The sequence below is a fragment of the Phytophthora infestans genome, genomic scaffold, assembly GCF_000142945.1.
Source record: "Phytophthora infestans T30-4 supercont1.28 genomic scaffold, whole genome shotgun sequence".
NCBI lineage: Eukaryota > Oomycota > Peronosporomycetes > Peronosporales > Peronosporaceae > Phytophthora > Phytophthora infestans.
Window position 1 is genome coordinate 1,657,398 of NW_003303731.1, and position 22,334 is coordinate 1,679,731.

Below are 22,334 nucleotides of genomic sequence, written 5' to 3' on the forward strand. Positions count from 1 at the left end.
TGTCGTATCAGAGCAGTGCTGAGATGAATTTAAGCTAGTAAAAATGGATCGGTATTTTATGTTTGAGGGAGATGGGCAGTTGACTCGACTTTTGTACTACAGTAAGAATTGGATTTATGACGCAGGCGACGTCATCGGTATTTGACAGAAATTTACCGGTTTTCTGATTCTTACATGTAGTTTTTGAAGTTTGAAAAGCCAGGACTATTTTAATTTGGTGGACCATTAAATTAGTCACTGATAAAGAGCTTTAGTTTCTATAGCAAGGCTTGGAATAACGAGTATCTGGATTAAAATCCGAATAAATGACGGATAGATTACCGATCGATATTCCTTTACTTTATTCCAGTGGAATAACGCAACCCTTCTCTTTTCCACTAGAATAAAGTTTTGGAATATCGGTCGGTAATCTACTCGTCATTTATTCAGGTATACTACACCGTTGCCCGTCCAAACTGAGAATAATCTCAAACAAAGTGGACAACATGTTTTTATTAATTGCAATTTTCTTCTTTCGTGATTAAAAGCACCAATGAATCCGAGATTGTTCTCATTCAAAAAGAGACGATCTACTGTACTGACCTAGATACCGTAGACCATGTCGTTCATCTTCTCCGCCGCATTCACCGCATCTCGACAGTGCAACTCCATATTCGCCACCAACGTGGGGGTGATGCACTTGATACTCGCTTCAGCCGCCTTCTCCAAGAAGCGCATGGTACGCTCCTTAATTGTCAAAAGGTTGCCGTCATCATCCGCCATGTTGCTTCGATCACAAATCTCCTCGCGATACAAAGCAAGATACGCCTTGATCCGTGCTTTTAGGACGGAGAAACAGCCCTCGATGGGGTTGCACATCGGAGAGTAGGGGCCGAGGCGTAGTAGCTTCAGGTCGACGTGCTCTTCCACCCGCTCTTCTGTTTGGCGATGTGCAGGAGCGTTATCCAGGACGATAACAACCTTCTTACCGGCAAAGTTGCTTTGAAAGACAGGAGACGCCTTTACTGTACGGTAGACCTCGTCGATAAAGGCAGTATTTTGGGCAATACGAATACTCCCCCTCTCCAGCCGATGGAGTACAACACCCATAGCTTAGTTGACCGCGCACTGGACTTGCAAGTTGGCCCCTTTTGACGGTGGCATCACCAGTATAGCTCGTTCTCCTTTACGCGCGCATCCCCGACCACGCTTACAATACACATTGTAGTTAGTCTCATCTAAGTAGATAATACAGTCACCGTCTTTTTGATGGTCCTTGAGAGCTGTCGCGAACTTGGAGCGTTTGGTCTTGTTGATGTCATTGTTGCACGTCATGGGCTCGATGCGTGTCTGTTTTACCGTGTACAACATGCCCAGCAAGTGGCGGCTGATCGTTGAGGTGGAGACTTCAATGCCTGTGTCCATAAAGAGCATCGTACGCATAGCTTCTAACGTAAATGTGCAATTATCGTTGAGGTACTCTTTGAGCTTGTTCCTGGCCTCTTCTGCGATCTTGACGACGCTACCCCGAGCACCGCCGCGTGGCAGATCCTCCACGCGTCCTGAGGCGACAATGCGGTAGGCCACTGCTCGCGAAATGCCGTTGTACTCGGCCACCTGAAGCCAGTCAGCGCGTCCTGCACGATGTGCGGAAAGAACGCGAAGCTTCTCGGCGGGTGTGTGCTTTTGGAGGAGGGGTTGGGAGGGCATCTGCGCTCAAACAGGTGAATTGAGAAGTGAGCTACTTCAGCCTCGTGCGCGGGCTTTCGCGCGCATTTTGGCGCCAAGACGTCTTCACCACCCATACTACGGCTGCCGTCTTTCCTTGTCTTGTTTTGGATGAAATTATTCTCGCTTTATTTGCTGATTATTTTTGTTTAACTTGATATTCATATTTCACGAAACAAATTGTCCGCTTTGCTTGAAACTAATCTCAGTTTGGACGGGCAAAGGTGTAGTACCCGTTATATCAGAAACTAGTTCTCTAATACATGCACATATACGTGCACGTATGGACAATTGGCGAGAGATGTAGTATCGGTAGCTGGTAAAACGCAGATGATACTGTAGGGAGGCCTGCTTGCTCTAAACGATCCAGCTTGCCTTTCATGAGTCATGGATTATGACACTAGAGAACACGCAAGACTTGGAATAGCGATTATCTGGATAAAATCTGAATAAATGACCGATAGATTACCGATAGATAATTCCAATATTTTATTCCAGCGGACCCTTCGCTATTCCACTGGAATATATTTCTGGACGAAGAAAATTCTTATTCCAAAGCCTGAGTTATTCCAGGAGCTAAAGTTCTCTACTACTACTAGTACAAGTATTATGGTATCACGTGCGGATAAGAGCAACTGTAAAATGGCCAATATTTTACCTCAGCAGCAGTTGGATAACAAAATGTAATAGTTCTTTGTCACTTCGTAGGATTTCCTAACAACACCAACAGTACAAAGTTGATCACAGCACTACTTGGGACAATCCGTCAACAAAGCTTTAACCAAGTACGTGCAATGAGGCCTTCGATACCTTAGTTGCCAACCAAAGGTTGACATGAAATAAACGATCATCGTCAATTTACAACAAGAAAAATGCTGTCCAGTTGGCTTAATGCCCGATCACAGTACTCCGGCCATACGCAGCATTTCCGTGAGTTTGCCCGACTGAAACAGCGCCTGCACGTCGGTCCCACCACCAATAGACTCCTTCTTAATGAAGACGTTGGGAACGGTGCGTCGTCCTGCAACAAGCACAGATTAGCAAAAAACTTGTGAGTGTCACGATGAAGTCGTATTTTTTTTGCTGCCTACCAGTTGCAGTAGCCAGTGCGCTTTGGATCTCAGCCCCAGTTGGTACGTCGTTCTTCAGGTCCAGCTCCACCACGTGATACTTGACACCGGCTTCGTCTAGAACGCCCTTGGCCTACCGAAATAAACCAGGAGATGGGTGACAACGCTTTAAGCTGATTCTATAATAGTTCTACAGTAGCTGCCGCACCAGATTGCAGTACGGACAGTAACTCTTGCTGAAGACTGTCACGCCGTTCTCCGTCGTCACGCGGTCCACGAACTCGGTCGCCGCCGCCTCATTTTCACGCGAACTCGCTGCTCCCATTACTGCAGATCTGAATATGGTGTGCAAAACACCAGCTTGTGTCGAATTGATAGCAGCGACCCGCGGGTTAGGCGGGCTCGATACAAATAGCAACTGAATCTCCAGTCCTCTCTTTATTGGTTGGCCGGACTTCTCTAGCAAGTGAAGGTGGCAGTTATTCCCCAGCGGCGAGGCCCTCGATTCATCCAGTCAGTCAGCAGATATGGACGGCGACGACAAGGAATTCCTGCGCGAATGGCTCATCCGCAGCCTCGAGCCAGTGTGCGTGGCTGTGTCCTGTTGTTTTTGACAGAGGGGGGCTCTTGTATCTAATTAGTTTGGGCTGACACAGATGCGACGCCGACCCGGAGGTGCTGAGCAAATATGTACTGGCGCTGGTGCAGAACGATCCGCAAAAGCCTGGGTTACAGGATATATGTGTCTCCAAGCTCGAGGAATTTCTCGGTGACGGTGCGTTTATCTGCGGAGATCAAATTTGCCGTAGAATCTTTTTTTTTGCTAATTTTTGCCTTTAAAATGATTTTTCTTTTTTGCAGAGACGGCGGGGTTTGTGGCCAAATTGTTCACGGCGCTTGCAGATGGCTCCTACAAAGCCAACAACTCGAGTAACGCCACCAGTGATGAGCAGTCCAGAGGCTCTAATGGCTACGAAGACGACTTCAGTCGACGGCGTGAACGCAGCTACTCGGACGACGAGGATGAGCAGCGGCGGTTTAACAAACGGCGTCGCGACGACGATCGCTCTAGGGACGGAGACAACAAGCGGCATCAGGGAAGTCCCAGGAGAGACTCCAGACGACAGGTGTATCCTCCACGGGACGGAGGGATGCGAGGAGGTCCCATGGGTGAACGCGGGCCGTACGGGATGGGAGGCGATCGTCGTCGGAATTTCCCTCCAGAGTGGGGGATGCCACCTCAGGGCATGTGGCCGCCACACTTCCCGCCCCCCCGTGGGGCTGGCTACCCTCCTGACTTTGACCCGAATATGTACATGTCGGAGAATGGAGGGATGATGCCTCCCCCGCACATGATGATGCCACATCTGATGGGTGGACGGGGCCAGTACTTTCCTCCTGGCGGACGCGGAGGCCGGGGAGGACGCGGTAGTTTCTATGCAGGACGAGGCGGCAAGGACGGAGAGAACGGCGAGACCCCCACGGCTAAGACTACGCTGCACGTTAGACATGTGGACCCCAAGTATGTCAACATGACGATGCTAAGTCTGCACTTCTCCAAGTTTGGCAACGTGGTGAACGTGCAGATGCGACCCAGTGCGAAATGTGCTTTTGTTCAGTATGCGACGGAGGAGGAGGCCAAGAAGGCCTTCCACTCGCCTCTCCCGGTCTGCAACAACCGGTTTATCTCTGTAAAATGGGCCAGACACGACGCCCAAAGCCCCGAGGAAGCAGTTGATCAGCCCGAAAACGCGTCGAACGAAGCAACTGGAGAGGACGGAGCTCCCACCGGCGGCGAGACTGCAGAAAAGAATGCAGAGGCAGAAGGAGAGTCGGCCGAGTCTCTACCTGAGAACAACATGACGGCCGAGGAGCTGCGAGCAGCAGCATTAGAGAAGGGGCGAAAGGTGCTGGAGCAGAAGCGCGAGTTGCTCGAGAAGCAGCGCGCGTTGAAGAAGCAGAAGGAGGCGCTGATCAAGCGACAACTGGCTCAACAGAAGGAACTGCTGGAACGAATGAGTGCGAACAGCGCGCAGTTCTCCATAGCGGAGAAGCGCGACTTGCTGAACAAGATCACAGCGCTGTCGGCAGAGTTGAAGGCCTTAACTCCGCGTAACTCGGCTGTCTCCCCCAGTGCCGCATCGCGGTCAGAAACAGTTGAAGGTGGCGAGAATCTTAGCGGTTTGAAGGCGGAACTGAGTGCGCTTGAGGCCGAAGCCGGTGGCCGAGGAGGACGCGGTGGCCGGTGGTCTGCAGGTCGTGGTGGCTACAGAGGAGGCCGGGGTGGCCGGGGTCGTGGAGGATTCGGCCGTGGCTCCCACACTTTGGACAACCGAACCACGATCGTGAAGGTGGCGAATCTACCGGAGGAGGCCTGCGATCCTGTCGTGTTGACGCAGCATTTTGGCAACTTTGGTGCTGTGGAGCGCGTTGTGATGGACGAGACAGCTCCTGGCCAAGGCTTCATTAAGTTCCAGGACCGGTACGCAGGCCAGGCCGCGCTGAACCACGGCAACGTGTTCGGCGACAAACAGCTGCAGATGGCGTGGATCGAGACACAAGAAGCGCCGACCGAGTTGCAGAGCCCGACTACGGGAGACTCTGCTGCCCCAGAAGCTGGCGATGGCGCTGTGTCGAATGAGCAGGTAAGACGAGCTTCGTGGCGTGGTCAATTGATGAAGACGGATTAACTGAACGTGGGGCATTGACAGGACTCTACGAGCGCGTAGGATTTGACATGTGATCCATATCCAACAGACAGAGCAATTCTTCACACAGCTATGATATAGGATGCCTGCAAATGGGCTAAATTACAGCAATTTAAGTCGAACATTTTATGTCCAACGATTGCGGTTGTGACATGAATACCGGTACATGTACTGGCGAAACGGACTTGAAAAACAACATGTAACTTTTTCGGTAGAGTGGTTGGGGGTAAGCTGCTCTTTGCTTTAATCTTGGTACTGATTAGAGTACCATTATTATTGACTCAATAATATTGAGGGACTCCCGAAAATGTCCTATAGCGCTACTTTAAGTACAGTACCAAACACAAATATAGACACGGTAGATTATTGTGGTTTTCATCCATTTTGGCAAACCGGAGGTCTCTTATCCCGAGATAAGGGGTCCGAAATAGCGAGCAGCTCCGATATGGCAAGCACGATGGTGCGAAATGTGTTAGGCGAATAGGTGAAGAGAACGATTTCAGGCCAGTTTTGTAGAGAAGTCTCCATTTTGCCGTTTCAAAACGGTATAAGTGAGCGCCTTGCAGCTTCATCCTCAGCCTCAGCCCTCCCCTGGCATTGCAATTCTTACAGCTGCCAAAAGACACGTTTGATAATTGCAAGTTCCTTTATGACCTACGGCGATGACTTTCGATGGCGTGCGGTGGCACTGATGCATGTCTACGACGTGCCAACTGTATACGTATCTGATCTATTCGGTCCTCAGCAGCGCACCCTTCGCCGATGGTACGCGCTGTTCCTCCAGAAAGGCATTGTCAATGAAAAGCAGCCTCGTCAGACCTGCACACGCTGGCCACCTGACGTACTTGCCGCTGTCGAAGCTTACGTACAAGATCACCCCACGTTTTTCATCGAAGAGCTACGTGAGCACATTGTCAAGAATTTTCCAGCAATAACTACAGTCTCGACAGCGACAATTTGTCGCGTACTCAATTTTGATCTCAAGCTCAGCCGAACAGTGCTGTCCAAGGCCGCACGAGAAGCCGTCCCTGCGGAAATTGAAGCCTACCGCGCCAAGCTTCTTCCACTTTTCTCTTTTGCAGAGCAGCTCGTATTTTTGGACGAGACTGCTAAGGACGGATGCCATTCTCAGCGACGCTATGGGTGGTCGAAACGAAATACCCAAGCAATTACGAAAAATGCCGTTCCGAAGAGAAACGCGACTATCAATTCTAGCCGCGCTTGATGTGCAAGGAGTTTTTGCATGGAAGTGGACTGAAGGAACATTCACGCAAGAAAAGTTCCACGAGGCGTTTGTGGAGCATAATATTCCAACTTTGAACCCGTGGCCTCTTCCTCGCTCCATTGTTGTGATGGATAACGCCAAAATCCATGCCTACCCAGAAATCCAAGAAGCCATACACCAGTGTGAAGCTAGACTAATATTTGTACCGCCCTATTGTCCACAGCTCAACCCGATAGAGCCGTTCTTTGGCCTTCTAAAACGTTGGCTTCAAAGGCGTGCTAATCTTGTTTTTCCATTGTATCCAGATCAGGTTCTGGATATTGCAATGCGAGCGTGTACGCGTCTCGAAGATAAAGGTTGCTTTGGCACTTTTCGTCACTGTGGCTACATGGCTACTGGAAAAGACACTATGCTAAATAGCTAAACAGATATATTTATCCCTAGGCAGCTTTTCCGCAATAATAGTAAATAAAGCACTTCTAGTTTTGAAGCATAAAAGTTAAGGTACTAACTTTGAGCCCTGGTCTTGGGCTGTAAGTGTCCTTTGGATAAGGAACTTAGTATTAGTGACTCTTTAAGTCGAACGTCTTCCTCTGGCGCTAAAGCTACGGCGGGCCTGCTGCGTTTGATAGCACGTGGAGACCAAGTTTTTGACGATCTAATTCGAAGAAGTACAGACGATGAGTAGCTTAATTTTGTAATGATGAATATTATTTGATACATGCATCTCGTACTGCACTAAGCTCGCGTTTTCTTCTAGTTCATGGACTCGTCATCGGCATGGTCCTCGTCGCTCATCATTCCATTGGTTGGCTGAGTGGGTGTGAATTCATGGTAGATACCGCGAGAGAATATATCGTGGCCTGGCAGTCGTAATGCACGCCGAAGTGACAGAATGTCGACCTCCAGAGGCATCCATAAACCATTGACCCTAACGCTCACAATTGCTGTATCCGGTATGGCCTGTTTATCGGCTTCCTGCTGCTGCAGAGCCTCTTGCTGTCGGCCTAATTCTATTGCTTGTGCAGTTGTGTTATCCTCAGGAGCTTCAAATGGAGCCGACTCCGGTCTTCTTGCATGCACAACATCAAGATGGTGCGAAGTGATTGCTTCAAACTGCACTGCATTGGCTGTCTTGAAAGCTATCCTTTGTACTCGAGCATTGGCAATGCGACGCGCGGTAGCACGGTGAAATTGTTCTGGTTGAGCTGCCCGCTTGACGTAGAGGAACGCCTCAGAGCGAAAGTCTCCAATGTGGCGGAGATCATCGGTTGTGAGTAGTTTCCATCGGTATTGAAGTGCTGTCAAAAATTTATCAGACGTCAGCTCGATATACTTGGCTTGAGTATCGTTCCTCGCACGCCGCAAGTAAACGGATGAGTCGTCTGGTAGTACGAGAGGCTTTTTTATACTTCAGGAGACGCCACGAGCGCAGTATATTTTGCAATACACTTCTGCTTAAAAACAGCATAGCCTTCAGAAACTTCGAAATTGACATCACTCTTCCAGCCACCACGAGCGCGACCAAGCGGTTCTCCCACTCGTATAGTCAGTATTGCATCAGCTCGACTTGGCAACGGCGGAGGGCCAACATCGGACGGCCCGAGAGCATCGACTGCCCATGGAGCGGAGGACGACGAAGCCCCCGTAGACGCACCGGCACCAGGCACGATACTGCTGTCGCTCGATCCATCGAAACCGCTAGTCGACATGGCAGCAAAACTCTAAATGTTCACCTGCTAGGCGATACGAATTCAAGTTGTCCATACAAATTATTGCAGTGCTTGCTCGTCCTCAGTATAAGGCTTTATTGCAGACCAATATGATGTCCGTAGTGTATGAGGGCCTTCGCTTCTTATCTAGGCATTAGACCAGGACCATAATTAGCACATCGACCCTTCAAGCCTGCTACTCAATAGCCGACGACTAACAATGCAACTGCAACTTACCTGTAAATTTACCGACAAGATTGATATACTTCCTTCGCATTCTGTGCGCTGTTATGAGCAGTACGAAGTCAGTCAGTTAGCATTGATCAAAAGCAGTAAAGAGACCGTACCTGTGCGTTAGCGTGCAGGCCTCGTGAGCACGACGTCCCAAGCAGCTTGACGCGTATTTCCTTCTCCTGCGGCTACCAACCCTCGATGTCCGTGGTCTCCTCGGGTCTTCTCTGGCCTTCGTCTTATCCAGCATTCTGTACAGGCTAGGTGTAGTTATGAATGTGCATTTCCCGCCAAGTAATGCGCTTATAGCTTACCTACGGCGTGCGCCCCTGGTTACCTCGCTGACTGCTCTGCTGCTTTGCTGTCTTTGTGGCCAGTGAGGACGTCACTCAGTTGGCCCTCCGAAATAATTCAACCTATCCCTATAAGAGGTCAGTTTTACAAATCGGACCCCCTCAGAGATGCGTAGCTACAACGGGCGGCAAAAAGGCTGAAAACCACAATAACCCTTTTGGTACGAATAAAGGTCGACTTGGTCCTACGACGGGTATCTTATGTTGCTGGTAATGTATATAAAATTGTTTAGACTTGCAATTTGTAAAGGAAGATAATATCTCCCTTTACAGAAAATCTTTGTACATGTATAATTAAGATTTTCTGTAGGCTGCTATCGTAAGAGAAGCATGAATATAATACGTGCAAGACTAGCCGAGCGCCGCCGCTTCGCGTCGGTGGGTCAGTGGTGGGCCCCAGGTGTGAAAGCCGCCCGCCTCCGCTTCGCTGTGGCGGGCTGATGTTTGTGTTTTATTCATCACAAAAAAATTAAAAGAAGAAATGTCACTGTAAAAGCGTGTTGTATTTAGAGTGAAACCACATTATCACCCATGAAGGCCGCTGGCCTCCGCTTCGCTCCGGCAAGTCGAGGTTTTTCTTCGTTTCTTAGCGAAACAGCGTGGAAAACGGTGAAGCAATTATTTCTACCTACGCTCAAAGATCTATCTGTACACTAAGGTTTTATTGCAAACTCCGTCCTTCTCCTCAACTTCGGGGTATTCGATCAGCACCTTGAATCCATTCGCCGCCGCTTTGCGGCGGAAGTTGCATGATTTGCTGGATGTGAGGTGTCCGGAATTTTAAATACTTGATGGTGCAGCGTGACTTCGCTTAGGATCTTGTACCTTATGGCTTCAGCCACCTCAATACGACGTAGTTTCGTGACATAAAGCGCTTACCTATCCGTAGTCTCATGTGGCGGTATAAGATACCGTGGTTTGGTAAGGTACCGATGCTCCGTACTACTGATTGGATGCCGTGTTCTTTCGTGGCCCGTGCTCTTCCGTGTCTTTTCTGGCTTCGTGGTTTCAAGCTCACCCGTAGCTCACACCGCTTAGTGGCTAAGCGTTATCGCTTTGGTTTCATGCTCGCTCGTACCCCCCCTCTCTTTCGTAGCTGCTAGCTATTTCGTGCTCCCTTACGTGAGCTCCACAGGTTTGTGGTCCATAATCATTCATGGTCCATGGTGTCCCATCATCGGTACCCTCGCCGATGGGTGCTTTTCCGTAGCTATGCTGATCTGTCGCCCGTGTATTGTGCGTTCCTAGTGTGGATTCAGCGACAGCCTCGTGCTCTCCTGAAGCGTTTTCCCGTGGGTCCGTGCTATCATATGCTACGGTAATATCGTCCTCCGTGGCTCGGTGAGCTCAGTTCTTCACTGGTATCGTGCTCCGTGGCTGAGTGATTTCCCGTTTATAGTTCCCGTGGCTGCGCGCTCTCTCATGATTTATTAGCTGGGTCACCGCTCATACTATCGTGTTATCTTGTGGTGTCGAGGTTGGTCTGTCGTCCGTTCCATCGTAGACTACCGTAGTATCGCTCTCCATGGCTCGGTGAGCTCCAGTTCTACCCTGGTATCGTATTTTAATGCTCGGGAATCTCCCGTTTGTGGTCTTCTGCAAAATCATGCTTGGTCCGTCGACCGTGCTCCGTGCTCCCCCGTGGTGTAACGGAATAATCCTTTTCCGAGCGTTGTCACAGCTACGTGCTCTATGTGGGGTTCAATATTTCAGCTTTCTTCCGTAGTCCGTACGCCCCCGTAATACTCTTTTCCCCCCCATTTTTCAGGGTTGCGCGCTCTTCCGTGGCTCGTGCTTTTCAGAATCGTTAGGTGCCTTCATTGATTTAGTCCTCTTTCATTGTCCGTGGCCTTTCGTGCTTTGTGCTGTTTCTTCTATTCCATCATGTACATGGTGTTCCTCCGTGTTTCGTGTTCTTGGTTAATCACGTGCCTCCGCGCTAATGTAATCACAAACACTGCTCCAGTACCTTGAACATACGCTACTATTCGTGTTGAAAAAAAGCATATTTCTAAAGGTCGCACACTACGCGCGCAAATATAAAGGAAGACGATATTTTTTTCGCGGCGGTGGAGTTGGGGTGAAGGGTGGGAGGCCACTATAAACCTTAAGTAATTAGTATTAGTAGTAAAGTTGTGTAACTTTATCTAACACAATCATGTGTAATAGTACTACAAAAGACTGCAAGCAAATATTTTAAGGAAATGTAATTGTATAAAGCAAAACAATCTTATAAAAAAACTATTATACAACTACTACGAAGCTTAAAACCTCATATTTTTTAACAACAGTACTAAGAGGACTATTCAAGACTCAATATGGGCCACCAGGGCCTACTATTTCTATTAACAGCTTGTGTTACCATACATTGCGTGCGTGCTGACCGGCGCGGCCTACTAATACTAACTAACGCGCACACAGGCAGCGCCCTTTGCGTGAAGTGGCGCTCCGCGGCTGAAAACGGGGGCAAAATGAATTTTAAGCGGTGCATTGAAGTACGATACCAATGTCGACACATAATTTTTTTAATGTGAGCACCACAAAATGTCAGTTGTAGCCAGTTACGACTGCCTTCGCTGCGCTCGGTAGCCATTAGAAGGCACGTATTAGCTCTATCTTTGGACGAACTTCCATACTTACAAACCACGACATACGTTGCCTCGGGCTCTCGTTCGGCGCTCGTCCCGCAATCGCACGCGCCTTTCGTCCGTTGTCTGTCGCCGCCGCTCCGCTCTTCGAATGGGGCGGAAAGAAAGAAGCGCAAATATAGTAGCCAATTACCGGGCGGTAGTAGTATTCAGTAGTATTTATCCTAAGATTTGACTCAATATCAGCCAGTGACCAGGGCCGCCTTCGTTTTGCTCGGCAGCATTTTGTCCAGTGAGAGGTGCGTATTTGTGCACGGACGGAGTCACCGACAGACAGACACGTTAGTATTGTAGTGTTTTAGATATCATCAGCACGAATGCAACAACGAACTACTCAATTAAATAGCAGCTTCGAAAGGAATAGAAACTGCATCAACAGCAAACAGTTTGGGGTCTACAAGATCGGCCTCTTATGATTTTCATTGGCGCCTTACGCGCTAGAATGTGCTTTTATCGGATGCATAAAGCTTCATTTCTTTTAATCTAATAATAAAGCACTCTGGTAGTGTAGAAAATCAGTGAAAGCACACAACCTTACACTTACCGAATGATGCAAACGAGATGCAGTATAGTCTTTTTGCAGCGGGACTGTCGTAGCTTTAGCGTCAGAGGAAGACGTTCGACTCAAAGAGTCTTTAATACAAAGTCCCTTATCCCAGGGATCTTTAGCTTAGACCTAAAGCCAGTTATTAGCTCGAAATAACTACTGTATTCTGCTTCAAAATCCAAAGTGTTTTATTTACTTTTATTGTGGCCAAGCCGCCTAAGGGTAAATGTATATGTTTAGCTATCTAGCATAGTTAAACCTAATGAAATGCATAACGTGTGATTTCCGCCAACGTACTTAGAGGTATTGTTAACTCTACAACTTATGTTCTTGTTAACCCTTTAGCTACCGTTACGGGTTCATTTGGACTCCTACCAGATCCAGTCAAATTTCTTCTCCTTCCAACCTGGCTTTATCCCCACTGCGACTACCAATTCCCAACTGCCACGCTCACTTGCATTCACTCGCTCGATGGGTGCTTTAACTGCAGGTTTGTTCCACTTGTCCACCAGATTTAATCTCACCATTCCCAGTAAATGCATCTCGCCGTCAGTATACTTTAGCAGAGCATGAGCGAATGTGTGTGTTGTGTAAAGTTATCTGACACCACCAGCCTATGCTCAGTTGGCAAGCGCATGGCTTTGGTTTGATGCCCGGCCATGGCTATCCACATAGCTGTTGCTGAGTCTGCTTCGATGGGTACATCATCGGCGTCCTATATATTGGAGAGCGGGGTGCGTAGAGTAGGAAATGAATCTGTATAACGCGCAACAGGCGTTGAAGGCGTCTTATTGTTCCGACGAGCTATCACAAAGTGAGTGCACATACAGTAAACCCCACCCCACGACGGCGTAAAACCGAGCGCCATACTTGTCTGGCTTGGATGAAATTTTAGCTTTCGCCCGGGTCCTTGCTTTAGTTGCTACAATCATCTCATCAGGCTGTTCACACGAACTGGAACTGCGAACTCAGCGAATCTCTTTTGGGAATGCTCCATAACACCCCGGCGGCGCCACAGTGGATCTTTCTCCTTGTCAAAAGATGAGTCTTGCGGGGGGGGGGGTGAAGTGTCAATGACCCACGAATTTGTTAGAATCTTGTCCTTGTCATAGTGTCAGTAAAAGCATTCTGCCCGAGAAAGCGACTAGTAGACCAGTAGTCCGCGATGTCGTTCATAGGACACATTTCCTGTTGCAATTTCAAGTCCTAAGTAGGCATTAAATTCCATCTCGCTTATAGCTGCATGTCCGGTACCAATAAGGACATCTGATGTCCACTTTCGGAGGCTCTCCTTGAGTGCCGCCGTGAAAAAGAGAGAAACACCCCATACTCCGCGTTATTGTCGTATGCTTTAGACACTTGGTCTGCTATCGCGACGTGAAGACTGCTTTTGTAACGGGGTTACATGGTCTGGAGCACACAGGGGTACGAAGTACCCGGAGAGTTAACAAACTCTCAGTACATAAGTTGGAGAGTTAACAAGGTCTCTCAGTACGTTGGCTGAAAGCCACACGTTATGCATTTGATTAGGTTTAACTATGCTAGATAGTTAAAGAGATACATTTACCCCTAGGCGGCTTGGCCGCAATAATAGTAAATAAAACACTTCTGGTTTTGAAGCATAAAAGTTAAGGTGTTAACTTTGAGCCCTGGTCTTGGGCTGTAAGTGTCCTTTGGATAAGGAACTTAGTATCAGTGACTCTTTGAGTGAACGTCTTCCTCTGACGCTAAAGCTACGGCAGCCCCGCTGCACTTGGTAGCACTTGTAGTCAATCCCGCTCCTGAGTCGGTTGACTATATCCTCTGCGAGGATGGAACACCCCGTGTTCGCGAATTTGCCCCCGGCGCAGCAGGACGCGCTTACTAAGCTTATGTCCTTGCTTGGCCCGGAGGGCGTGGCTCATCTTGCATCGCAAGGTCCAGAGACGGTCACTGCCAGGCTGGAATCGTTCTGAGAACGCGCTCTTGGAGCATGTCCAAGAGAAGATGAGCGCCGCAACGGCGGCGGCGTCGATGACGCGTGAAGAGTCTATGAGACTGAAACCGCTCATGGTGAGCGTAAAAACCTTCGAGGGGAAGGATGGAGAGAATCTCCTTCTCTGGACCCGTGAGGTCTAGATGGCCATGGGATCGACCCTGCTCCAGTCTGAGCATCAGCGCGTGGCGCTGGCTATCTCCAGGCTTTGGAGGTCGCGCTCGCGAATGGGCACTAACGTGCGGCACGTCTGTTGACGCTGCATTTCCCACTTGGGATCAGCTGAAACAACAGCTTTCGCGCGTGTTCGCGCCGCCTAATCAGGCGTACCGTGTCCGGTCAAAGTTCCTTGCTACCCGCCAGGGTAAGAAGGATTTATTGGACTATGTCCAAGAGTTGAGAACTCTTATCGCCGGAATGGCGGCGGACCCTCTTCCGGAACTGGTCAGCGTGACCGTGTTCATGGAGGGACTTCGTGTGAGCGCAGCTCGAACGGAAGTGTTCCGTGTACACCCTAACTCTTTTGAAGAGGCAGTGGATGTGGCATTGAATGCCGAGCACAACTTCAGGTCGGCGCGACCTGGTTGGAGCGCTGGTAGCGCAAGCTCTTCGAGCGGTCCAGAGCCGATGGACCTCAGCTATGCTGAAGATGAAGAAGCGGAGCTTCTTGCTGCGGAGCAGCGCGCCGGCATCCGCCGATGCTTTGTGTGCAATAGCACTAAGCACTTGAGGGCCTATTGCCCTCTACGCAAGAAGCGCGAGGCTCCGGCGAGCCAACCCTCCGGGTCATCGCCGGGAAACGGCAACTCCCAGTAGGCGCGGGGCGGCCTACTGGGGAAGAACTGAGTTCTGTTGTGCCTCGAAGAGGTAGAGGGCAACGGGGCTCAGCCCCGAAGAGAGCTGAGCTCTCTTACGAGAAGAGTGTGTGCAAGCCGGGCTTGCTGGTCGTTCAAGCGAACGTGAAGGGCTTTGCAAAGCCATGGAGAGTCTTGATTGACTCGGGAGCCTCGAGCAACTACGCCCGTCGCTCCACCCTGGAAGGGAGTCAGCTGTATGCTGAGGCACTGGAAGTGCCAACGAGAGATACGATCTCTGTCCGTCTCGCGACGGGGACACTGGTAACTGTGTCGAAGGTCTCTGTCGACCTTGGAGTGAAGTTTGAGAACTTCGATAGCGTGGAACGCTGTTTGGTCTTAGACCTGGATGCGAGGTATGACATCATCCTTGGCATGGCATGGCTGGAACGTCATGAGCCATGGATCGACTGAAAGTCAAAAACGCTGGGTGCGTCGCACCCTGCTCCTAGTAGAGCTTTGGTGAGTCATGAACCCACCTCTGCTAGGAAGCAGAAGCGCTTTTGGCGCGAGCACGAGGCCGAGGCGGCCGTAGTGCTGGACATTGGTATGTCCGAAATTGTTAGCAACGAGGTTGCTGTTTGCCCTGAGGACGTACGTGGTGCGGCACGTTATCCGCGGAGCGGTGCAGGTCAGGTCAATGACCAACTGCTGGGTCCTGGTGAGGACGAGCGCGGAGTGGCGCGTAATCCACTGAGTGGTATGAATCTGGTCGATGACCTACCGCTGCGTGATCCGAGGGTCGCGGTCGACTGCGAGTCGAGGCATCATGGGCGTGGCCCAGGAGATGCAGGTGAAGTGACACCTAGTTCACTGTGTGAAGGTCAAGAACCTCTTGGCTTTCAGCCGAGTGTCTTGCGAGACACTGTATCCTCTTCGAGGAGTGATGGTGCTGCTGCACCCGGTGGTGGTGACGGAGATGTCGCCACACCGCCCTCATCCGGCCGGGCTCGGTCGCGGAGGGAGAGGAGAAGAAGACGCAGGGCGTCTGTGACGTCTTCGACGTCGGACGATGTGTCCAACGTGACGAGCGGTGATGCTCCACGTCATTGCTGTGAACAGCTGTATACACTCGTGAACGGAGTGACGGGGGAGGTAGAAGGCGATATCAGCCTTGATACTCTGCCCGCTGCAGATGCTCTGCTAGAGCTGGACGAGATGTCCATTGCCGAGTTCGGCGAAGCCTTAAAGGCAGGCGAGCTAGCCGAGGTGGTCTTGCTGGGACCTGAGGAGGAGTTGAACTCCTCATCCGTCGTGGACGACGCGGTCCTAGAGGACACCAAGAAGGCGCTGAGCGCAAGAAGTGGATCGGCGATCCTCAAAGATCCTTCGAATCCCTTCTACCCGGTAGTGAAGGAGTATGGAGACGTTGTCTCAAAAGACCCACCGATGGGCCTGCCTCCGGATCGAGGCGTGTGTCATGAGATTGACCTGGTTCCTGGAACCCAATACTGCGTAACAAGGCAATGGTCTTTGCCGAGAGAGCAGTGTGACGTCATTGACGCATTCTTCCGTGCGAAGCACGAGGCAGGGATGGTGCGTGAGAGTAAGTCTCCGCACTCGACACCCACGTTCTGTGTCAGAAAGCCGAACGGCAAGTGGCGCATTGTTCATGCTTTTAACAAGCTGAATGCGGCCACTATCCCGGCGCAAACGCCGATTCCTCGCAAGGATGTTCTGCAGAACAACATGGTAGGCTGTACGTTGTACAGCGCGCTCGGCTTGGTCGATGGCTACTACCAATTGCTCATGAGAGCGAGCGACATTCCGCTGACAGCGGTGAGTACTCCGAGCGGTATGCTCTGGGAGTGGCTGGTGATGCCCCAGGGGCTGTCGAACGCACCAGCAACGTTCAATCGTCTTGTGACGCAGTTGTTTAGGCCCCACCGGGCGTACGCTCAAACGTACTTTGACGATATATTCGTCCATAGTCGTGCCGAGCACGGAAAGTCAGACGTGGATAACCACATTGACCACTTGCGAGCGGTGCTCGAGTGCATGCGCACAAATAAGTTGTATGCCAACTTGGACAAGTGCGTCTTTGGCGCGGAGGAGATACCTTTCCTCGGGTGCTTCATTGGGAAGCGTGGCTTACGGGCAGATCCTGCCAAAGTCAAGGCCATCGTGGACTGGCCGGTTCCCAAGAACCAAAAAGACTTACGCAAGTGGCTAGGCTTAGCCAATTACTTGGACAAGTACAGTGCGAACTACGCGGAGATGGCTCGGCCATTATCAGATCTCCTTAAGAAGGACGCACCATGGTGCTGGAACGTCGAGCACGACGGAGCCTTTAAGGCTGTGAAGGAGAGCCTCCTCCAGGCTCCGATCCTTGCGCTACCGGACCCGGATAGTCCGTTTAGCGTCGTCTGTGACGCCTCCGATTTTGCAATCGGTTGTGCTTTACTACAAGCAGACGCCGAAGGGCGTGAACGCGTGATCGCGTTTGAGTCTCGCCAGCTCAAAGCTGCAGAGAAGAACTATCCAGTTTATGACAAAGAGCTACTTGCAATGAAGTATGCTCTAGTCAAATTCAGGGTACACCTGCTAGGCTCTAAGCCTTTTGTGATCTTTACTGATCATGCGTCGTTACGCACTGCGACACAGTCGCCTCATCTCTCTCAGAGAATGGCAAGATGGCTTTCCTTCTTTGCTGAGTATAACTTCGAGGTGAAGTACAAGCCGGGGCGGCTTAATGTAGTGGCCGATGCACTCTCGCGCAGGCCGGACTACGAGCTAGCTCATGTCACGACAGTGACGTCGTCAGTGCCTGACTTGATACACGGAGCGTATGCACAAGACGACATGTGCGTAGCGCTGCTACGGGCTCTTGGGAGCGAAGAGTTTAAGGACTCTGACAAGGAATTGTCTGGGCGCTTACGCGCGAGGCTGCATCGATACTCACTCGATGGCGGCTTGCTGTACTACAGCACCGACGCTGAGGATAACCCTCGTGTAGTCGTTCCTCATGATGAGGATCTCAAGTATCGAATCCTCTATGAGGTTCATGATACGCCCGTGGGCGGGCACTTAGGTCGGGAGAAGACCTACGGCTCGGTGAGCACGATGTACTGGTGGCCCAAAATGTATAAGTGGGTCGGCACCTATGTACGCACGTGTGAGACGTGTCAACGGACGAAGTCCGCGCCGAGCACGGCAGCGCCATTGGCGAGTTTGCCTGTCCCCAAGGGATGTTGGCAGTCCATGAGTATGGACTTTGTGTTTGGCCTTCCCAAGGACAAGGCAGGAAGCACGGGTATTGTGGTCTTTGTAGACCGATTGAGCAAGATGGCTCATCTAGCGGCGGTGCCGGACACCATAGATGGTGAAGGTACAGCTTTGCTGTTTTTGGACAGAGTCTTTCGCCAACATGGCTTGCCTGAGGCAATTGTCTCGGATCGAGACCCGCGCTTCACCGCGAAGTTCTGGACGTCCCTCTTCAGAGTGCTTGGCACTCGGTTGGACATGTCCACAGCGGACCATCCGCAGACCGATGGTCAAACCGAACGCGTGAATCGCGTTGTGGAGGATATCCTCCGAAGCGTATGCGCTGAGGCGCCAAAACGCTGGAGCCAGATGCTCCCACTCGTTGAGTTCGCATTAAATAATGCAGTGCACGCCTCGACAGGCTACACTCCGTTCTATGTGAACGGCTTGGTTAACCCTCGCGTCCCACTGACGCCGCCACGCAGTGGCTCAGGGCTTGATGGGGGAGGGATAGCCGAGCGGCTAGCTGATGTCAGCCCTGTTGCGGCTCGCAAGCAAGTCGATGACTTTGTCTCTTTGAGACTGAGCGTAATGCGTCAAGTACGCGACGCTATGGCTGAAAGCCAAGACACGCAGAAGGAACATGCAGATGCCGAGGGCAGAAGCAATATTGAGAGGTTTGAGGTCGGTGACCAAGTTTTATTAAACGCTAAGAACCTACCTACTCATGCAGTGTCTGCAGTCTTCAAGACGAAGTTAAGACATCGGTTCATAGGACCGCTCAAGGTCGTGGCCAGGAAGGGCCTAGCGTATACGCTCAACCTTCCGAAGAAGATGCGCACGCATCCGGTCTTCTATGTCGGCTTGCTTAAGCCATACCAAGACCCTGCTCAGGTGAGCGCGGAGGCGTTGGCACCAACGGTGGCTGGGCCACGGACAGCTGCAGGGCAGCAGGTGGTAGAGCCACGGGAGGCTGAACGACAGCAAGGGGTGGATCCACAGATGGCTGATCAACAGCATGTGGCAGAGCCACAGGTCGCGGAGCGAAGTGCTCGAGATGCAGGAGCAAGGCAAGCTGAACGTTCAGCCGAGCAACTGGACGCTCAAGGTCCGAGACCTGGTTGTGAGTCAACAGTGGTGGCTCTAACCTATCCACAAGGTGGATCATCTCTTCGAGATCGACCGATGGGCGGTGAACGTGAACGTTCGCGTCGTGGAAGCCGGCGTCGTATGGACGCAGACGCCGTTCCGGCAAGTGCTGACTCTCCCCGCGAGAGCCCAGCTGAGGCAAGGCCTCCTCCTGCTCTGCTCGATGAGCATGGTGAGCTCCACTTTCACGTGGAACGCCTTGTGGCGTGGCGTAGACGCCAGGGTCGTACCCAGTACTTAGTGAAGTGGAGGGGTTACCCTCACTCACAGAACTCATGGGAGTTTGAGGTTATCCTCCGGCAAGATTGCCCTGACGTCGTTGACGCTTACGACCGGGCACATCATGTGCCGAAGCGCCACCATGGCGTGCGACAGCGTCGCCCAGGCGCTGGGCGCTCTCCCACTAGAGTGGGGGAGCGATGAGATCAGTAGTTGAGCTCAGGCTCTGACCAGTGGCTGCAGCAGCCAGCTCGTACGTATGAGCGGTGCTCGCAGCGGGAGCAGGAGGTGGAGAGACCTCGTAGTGTTAGAAACATGGTCCCGAAGAAAGCAGGGCGCTTCGTGTTGTGCTGAACAAGGTTTCAGGCACAAGCGTCTCGATAGACGCATAGTTGTTTTGGAAACAACTTGCTCGATGAGCATGATCCAAATGTGGATGCGCTGTAACAGCGAAAGTTGGTGTCCCGCACGGGGAATCGAGCCACTGGCCCTTTGGCTTGACAGGCCGGAGCTCTACCATTGAGCTACAAGGGCGATGCCGTACGTCAGTCCGAGAACGGACTACTCATGATATGAGAGGGCTGTGCCGGGCGGGTTCGAACCACCGACCTATCGCTTGTGAAGCGAGTGTCAATCCGTTGAGCTGTTGTCGACGACTCGAATGAGTCAAGAGCATTGCTCTAAGCGGTTTGCAGCTCTTGAGTAGGCGCGGAGCGCGAGCGTAGGTCTGAGACCGCTTGAGAGCAGATGCGCGCTGCGCTTGGAGCATTGGGCCGTGGGCCGACGACGAGAAGTTGGGCATCAACGATGCGTAGGCGTTTGTGAGCTCACGGAGCTGTACAACGCTGGTGTGAGGTGTAGTAACCTCCGCCGTATTAACAAGACGTGACCTCGCTAAGGAGAGTTTCGAGAACGGAATGTTCTCATCTTAGTGGGGGAGAGTGTAACGGGGTTACATGGTGTGGAGCACACAGGGGTACGAAGTACCCGGAGAGTTAACAAACTCTCAGTACATAAGTTGGAGAGTTAACAAGGTCTCTCAGTACGTTGGCTGAAAGCCACACGTTATGCATTTGATTTGGTTTAACTATGCTAGATAGTTAAAGAGATATATTTACCCCTAGGCGGCTTGGCCGCAATAATAGTAAATAAAACACTTCTGGTTTTGAAGCATAAAAGTTAAGGTGTTAACTTTGAGCCCTGGTCTTGGGCTGTAAGTGTCCTTTGGATAAGGAACTTAGTATCAGTGACTCTTTGAGTCGAACGTCTTCCTCTGACGCTAAAGCTACGGCAGCCCCGCTGTAGCTTTGGTCTTTTAGTGCAACAATATATTGCTCTGCGATGTTGCCAGGCTTGCGTCGACTACCGAGGGCCTCTGCTTCTGATACAAGTACTTGTGCACGCTCGCCTATGCCCTCTTCTCTTTCGGATGTAGCATTGTCGCCACTAGCGACCGTCATGCTTGTGTCTAGCTCATCTTCGAAGTCAACATCCCAGTCTGCTGTCATGTCCTCGGTGTTGTCCATGCTGTACACCGATCTATTGCGAATGTGAGCAGGAGGAGAGAATCCTTAACCGACTTATATCGATGTAGCGAGGGGCTGGGAGATGCTTTGGTAGGGGTTACCACAGACCCCTACCAAGGTCATGGCTACACTTCAAAGCGCTTGATTCAGTTTCTAGACCACTAATTCTCGCTTGTTGAGGTATCCTCGGTCCTCTACCATGTCTGGTAGTTAAGGGGCTAACCATATGGATACTCCGTACCCTGTGTGTGTCCCACACCGTGTAATACCGTTACACTTTTTGTCTTTATCGAAAACAAACTTAAGCCGTTGTTAATCCGACTTCGTTATTAGTTCGTACAGCAGTTTCCCGGTCGAAGCAATGCTCTGTGAGAGTTCGTTCTCTGGAATAACCACTTTCATCTCGGGGGAGCACAATAAATGGTACATCATTCTCATTCGCAGCGTCATGGCTACTTGACGTGGAACTTGACCGCGTAGGTCCAGCCATTGGGCTTGCCCGTGTAAAAATGCCCACCCTGTTGAAGCCACAAAAAAGCCACAGCTTACACTGTCGGTTGTCGGCCCTGGCATCAAACACGTTTCTCAACGATTATTTTTTATTCTTTTTCGAATCGCCAGTGGTCGCTTACATCTCGATGTCCATTAAGTAAAAATGCGTGCCTCGCATCCCGTGAAGCGACACGATGCGTGAGCTCGCACATTCTTTTCTTTGGCACCATCAAAGTATCCATGCGTGCAGTAGTACTGACGGTAAACATGCTCAAATTCGCTTTCGGCCACAGGAAACGGAACGTAGGCGTACTTGCCTGCGGCGAATCTGTCGAAATACGATTTACACAAAGTGTACACAATTGAGCGTCAGAACATTACATGGGCTTGTGGGTCCTTGCTTTGACGTTGTTGTGCTTCCGATAAATCAGCCTGTTCTTCTCTAGATAGATGGTGAAGTCTCTCTCGAACTCAGCCCACAAAGTCCACCGCTCGGAAGACGTGAGTATTGGTGCCTCGACGACAACATCTCTGTGTTCGGTGGCCATCAACTCTCAATGCCTTTTCTACTTCGAGTTTCTGAAGTGTGGCTCTGTTTGAAATGAAATAAGGAGCTAATGATAATACTCGTCAAATAAGATAGAAACTTACCCTCCTCGAGTTCTCCAGCGTCTCGTTTTCGCTTAGAGGTGGTCGGGTCATTATCGATACAAT

The 22,334-nt window shown here is 50.8% G+C and overlaps 3 protein-coding genes across 3 annotated transcripts; 1 reads left to right on the forward strand and 2 right to left on the reverse strand.

Moving 5' to 3' along the window:
- Window positions 1-2,430: 2,430 nt before the first annotated feature.
- Window positions 2,431-3,107, reverse strand: PITG_13392 (uncharacterized protein; the record flags this gene model as incomplete). Its single annotated transcript, XM_002899982.1, has 3 exons — window positions 2,431-2,728; window positions 2,799-2,910; window positions 2,986-3,107. The coding sequence occupies 3 exons, from the start codon at window positions 3,100-3,102 to the stop codon at window positions 2,607-2,609; spliced, it is 351 nt and encodes a 116-aa protein (XP_002900028.1).
- Window positions 3,108-3,304: 197 nt separating this feature from the next.
- Window positions 3,305-5,282, forward strand: PITG_13393 (RNA-binding protein, putative; the record flags this gene model as incomplete). Its single annotated transcript, XM_002899983.1, has 4 exons — window positions 3,305-3,363; window positions 3,434-3,552; window positions 3,639-5,166; window positions 5,222-5,282. The coding sequence occupies 4 exons, from the start codon at window positions 3,305-3,307 to the stop codon at window positions 5,280-5,282; spliced, it is 1,767 nt and encodes a 588-aa protein (XP_002900029.1).
- A 2,104-nt stretch (window positions 5,283-7,386) lies between these two features.
- Window positions 7,387-8,422, reverse strand: PITG_13394 (uncharacterized protein; the record flags this gene model as incomplete). Its single annotated transcript, XM_002899984.1, has 2 exons — window positions 7,387-8,011; window positions 8,368-8,422. The coding sequence occupies 2 exons, from the start codon at window positions 8,420-8,422 to the stop codon at window positions 7,467-7,469; spliced, it is 600 nt and encodes a 199-aa protein (XP_002900030.1).
- Between the last annotated feature and the right edge of the window lie 13,912 nt (window positions 8,423-22,334).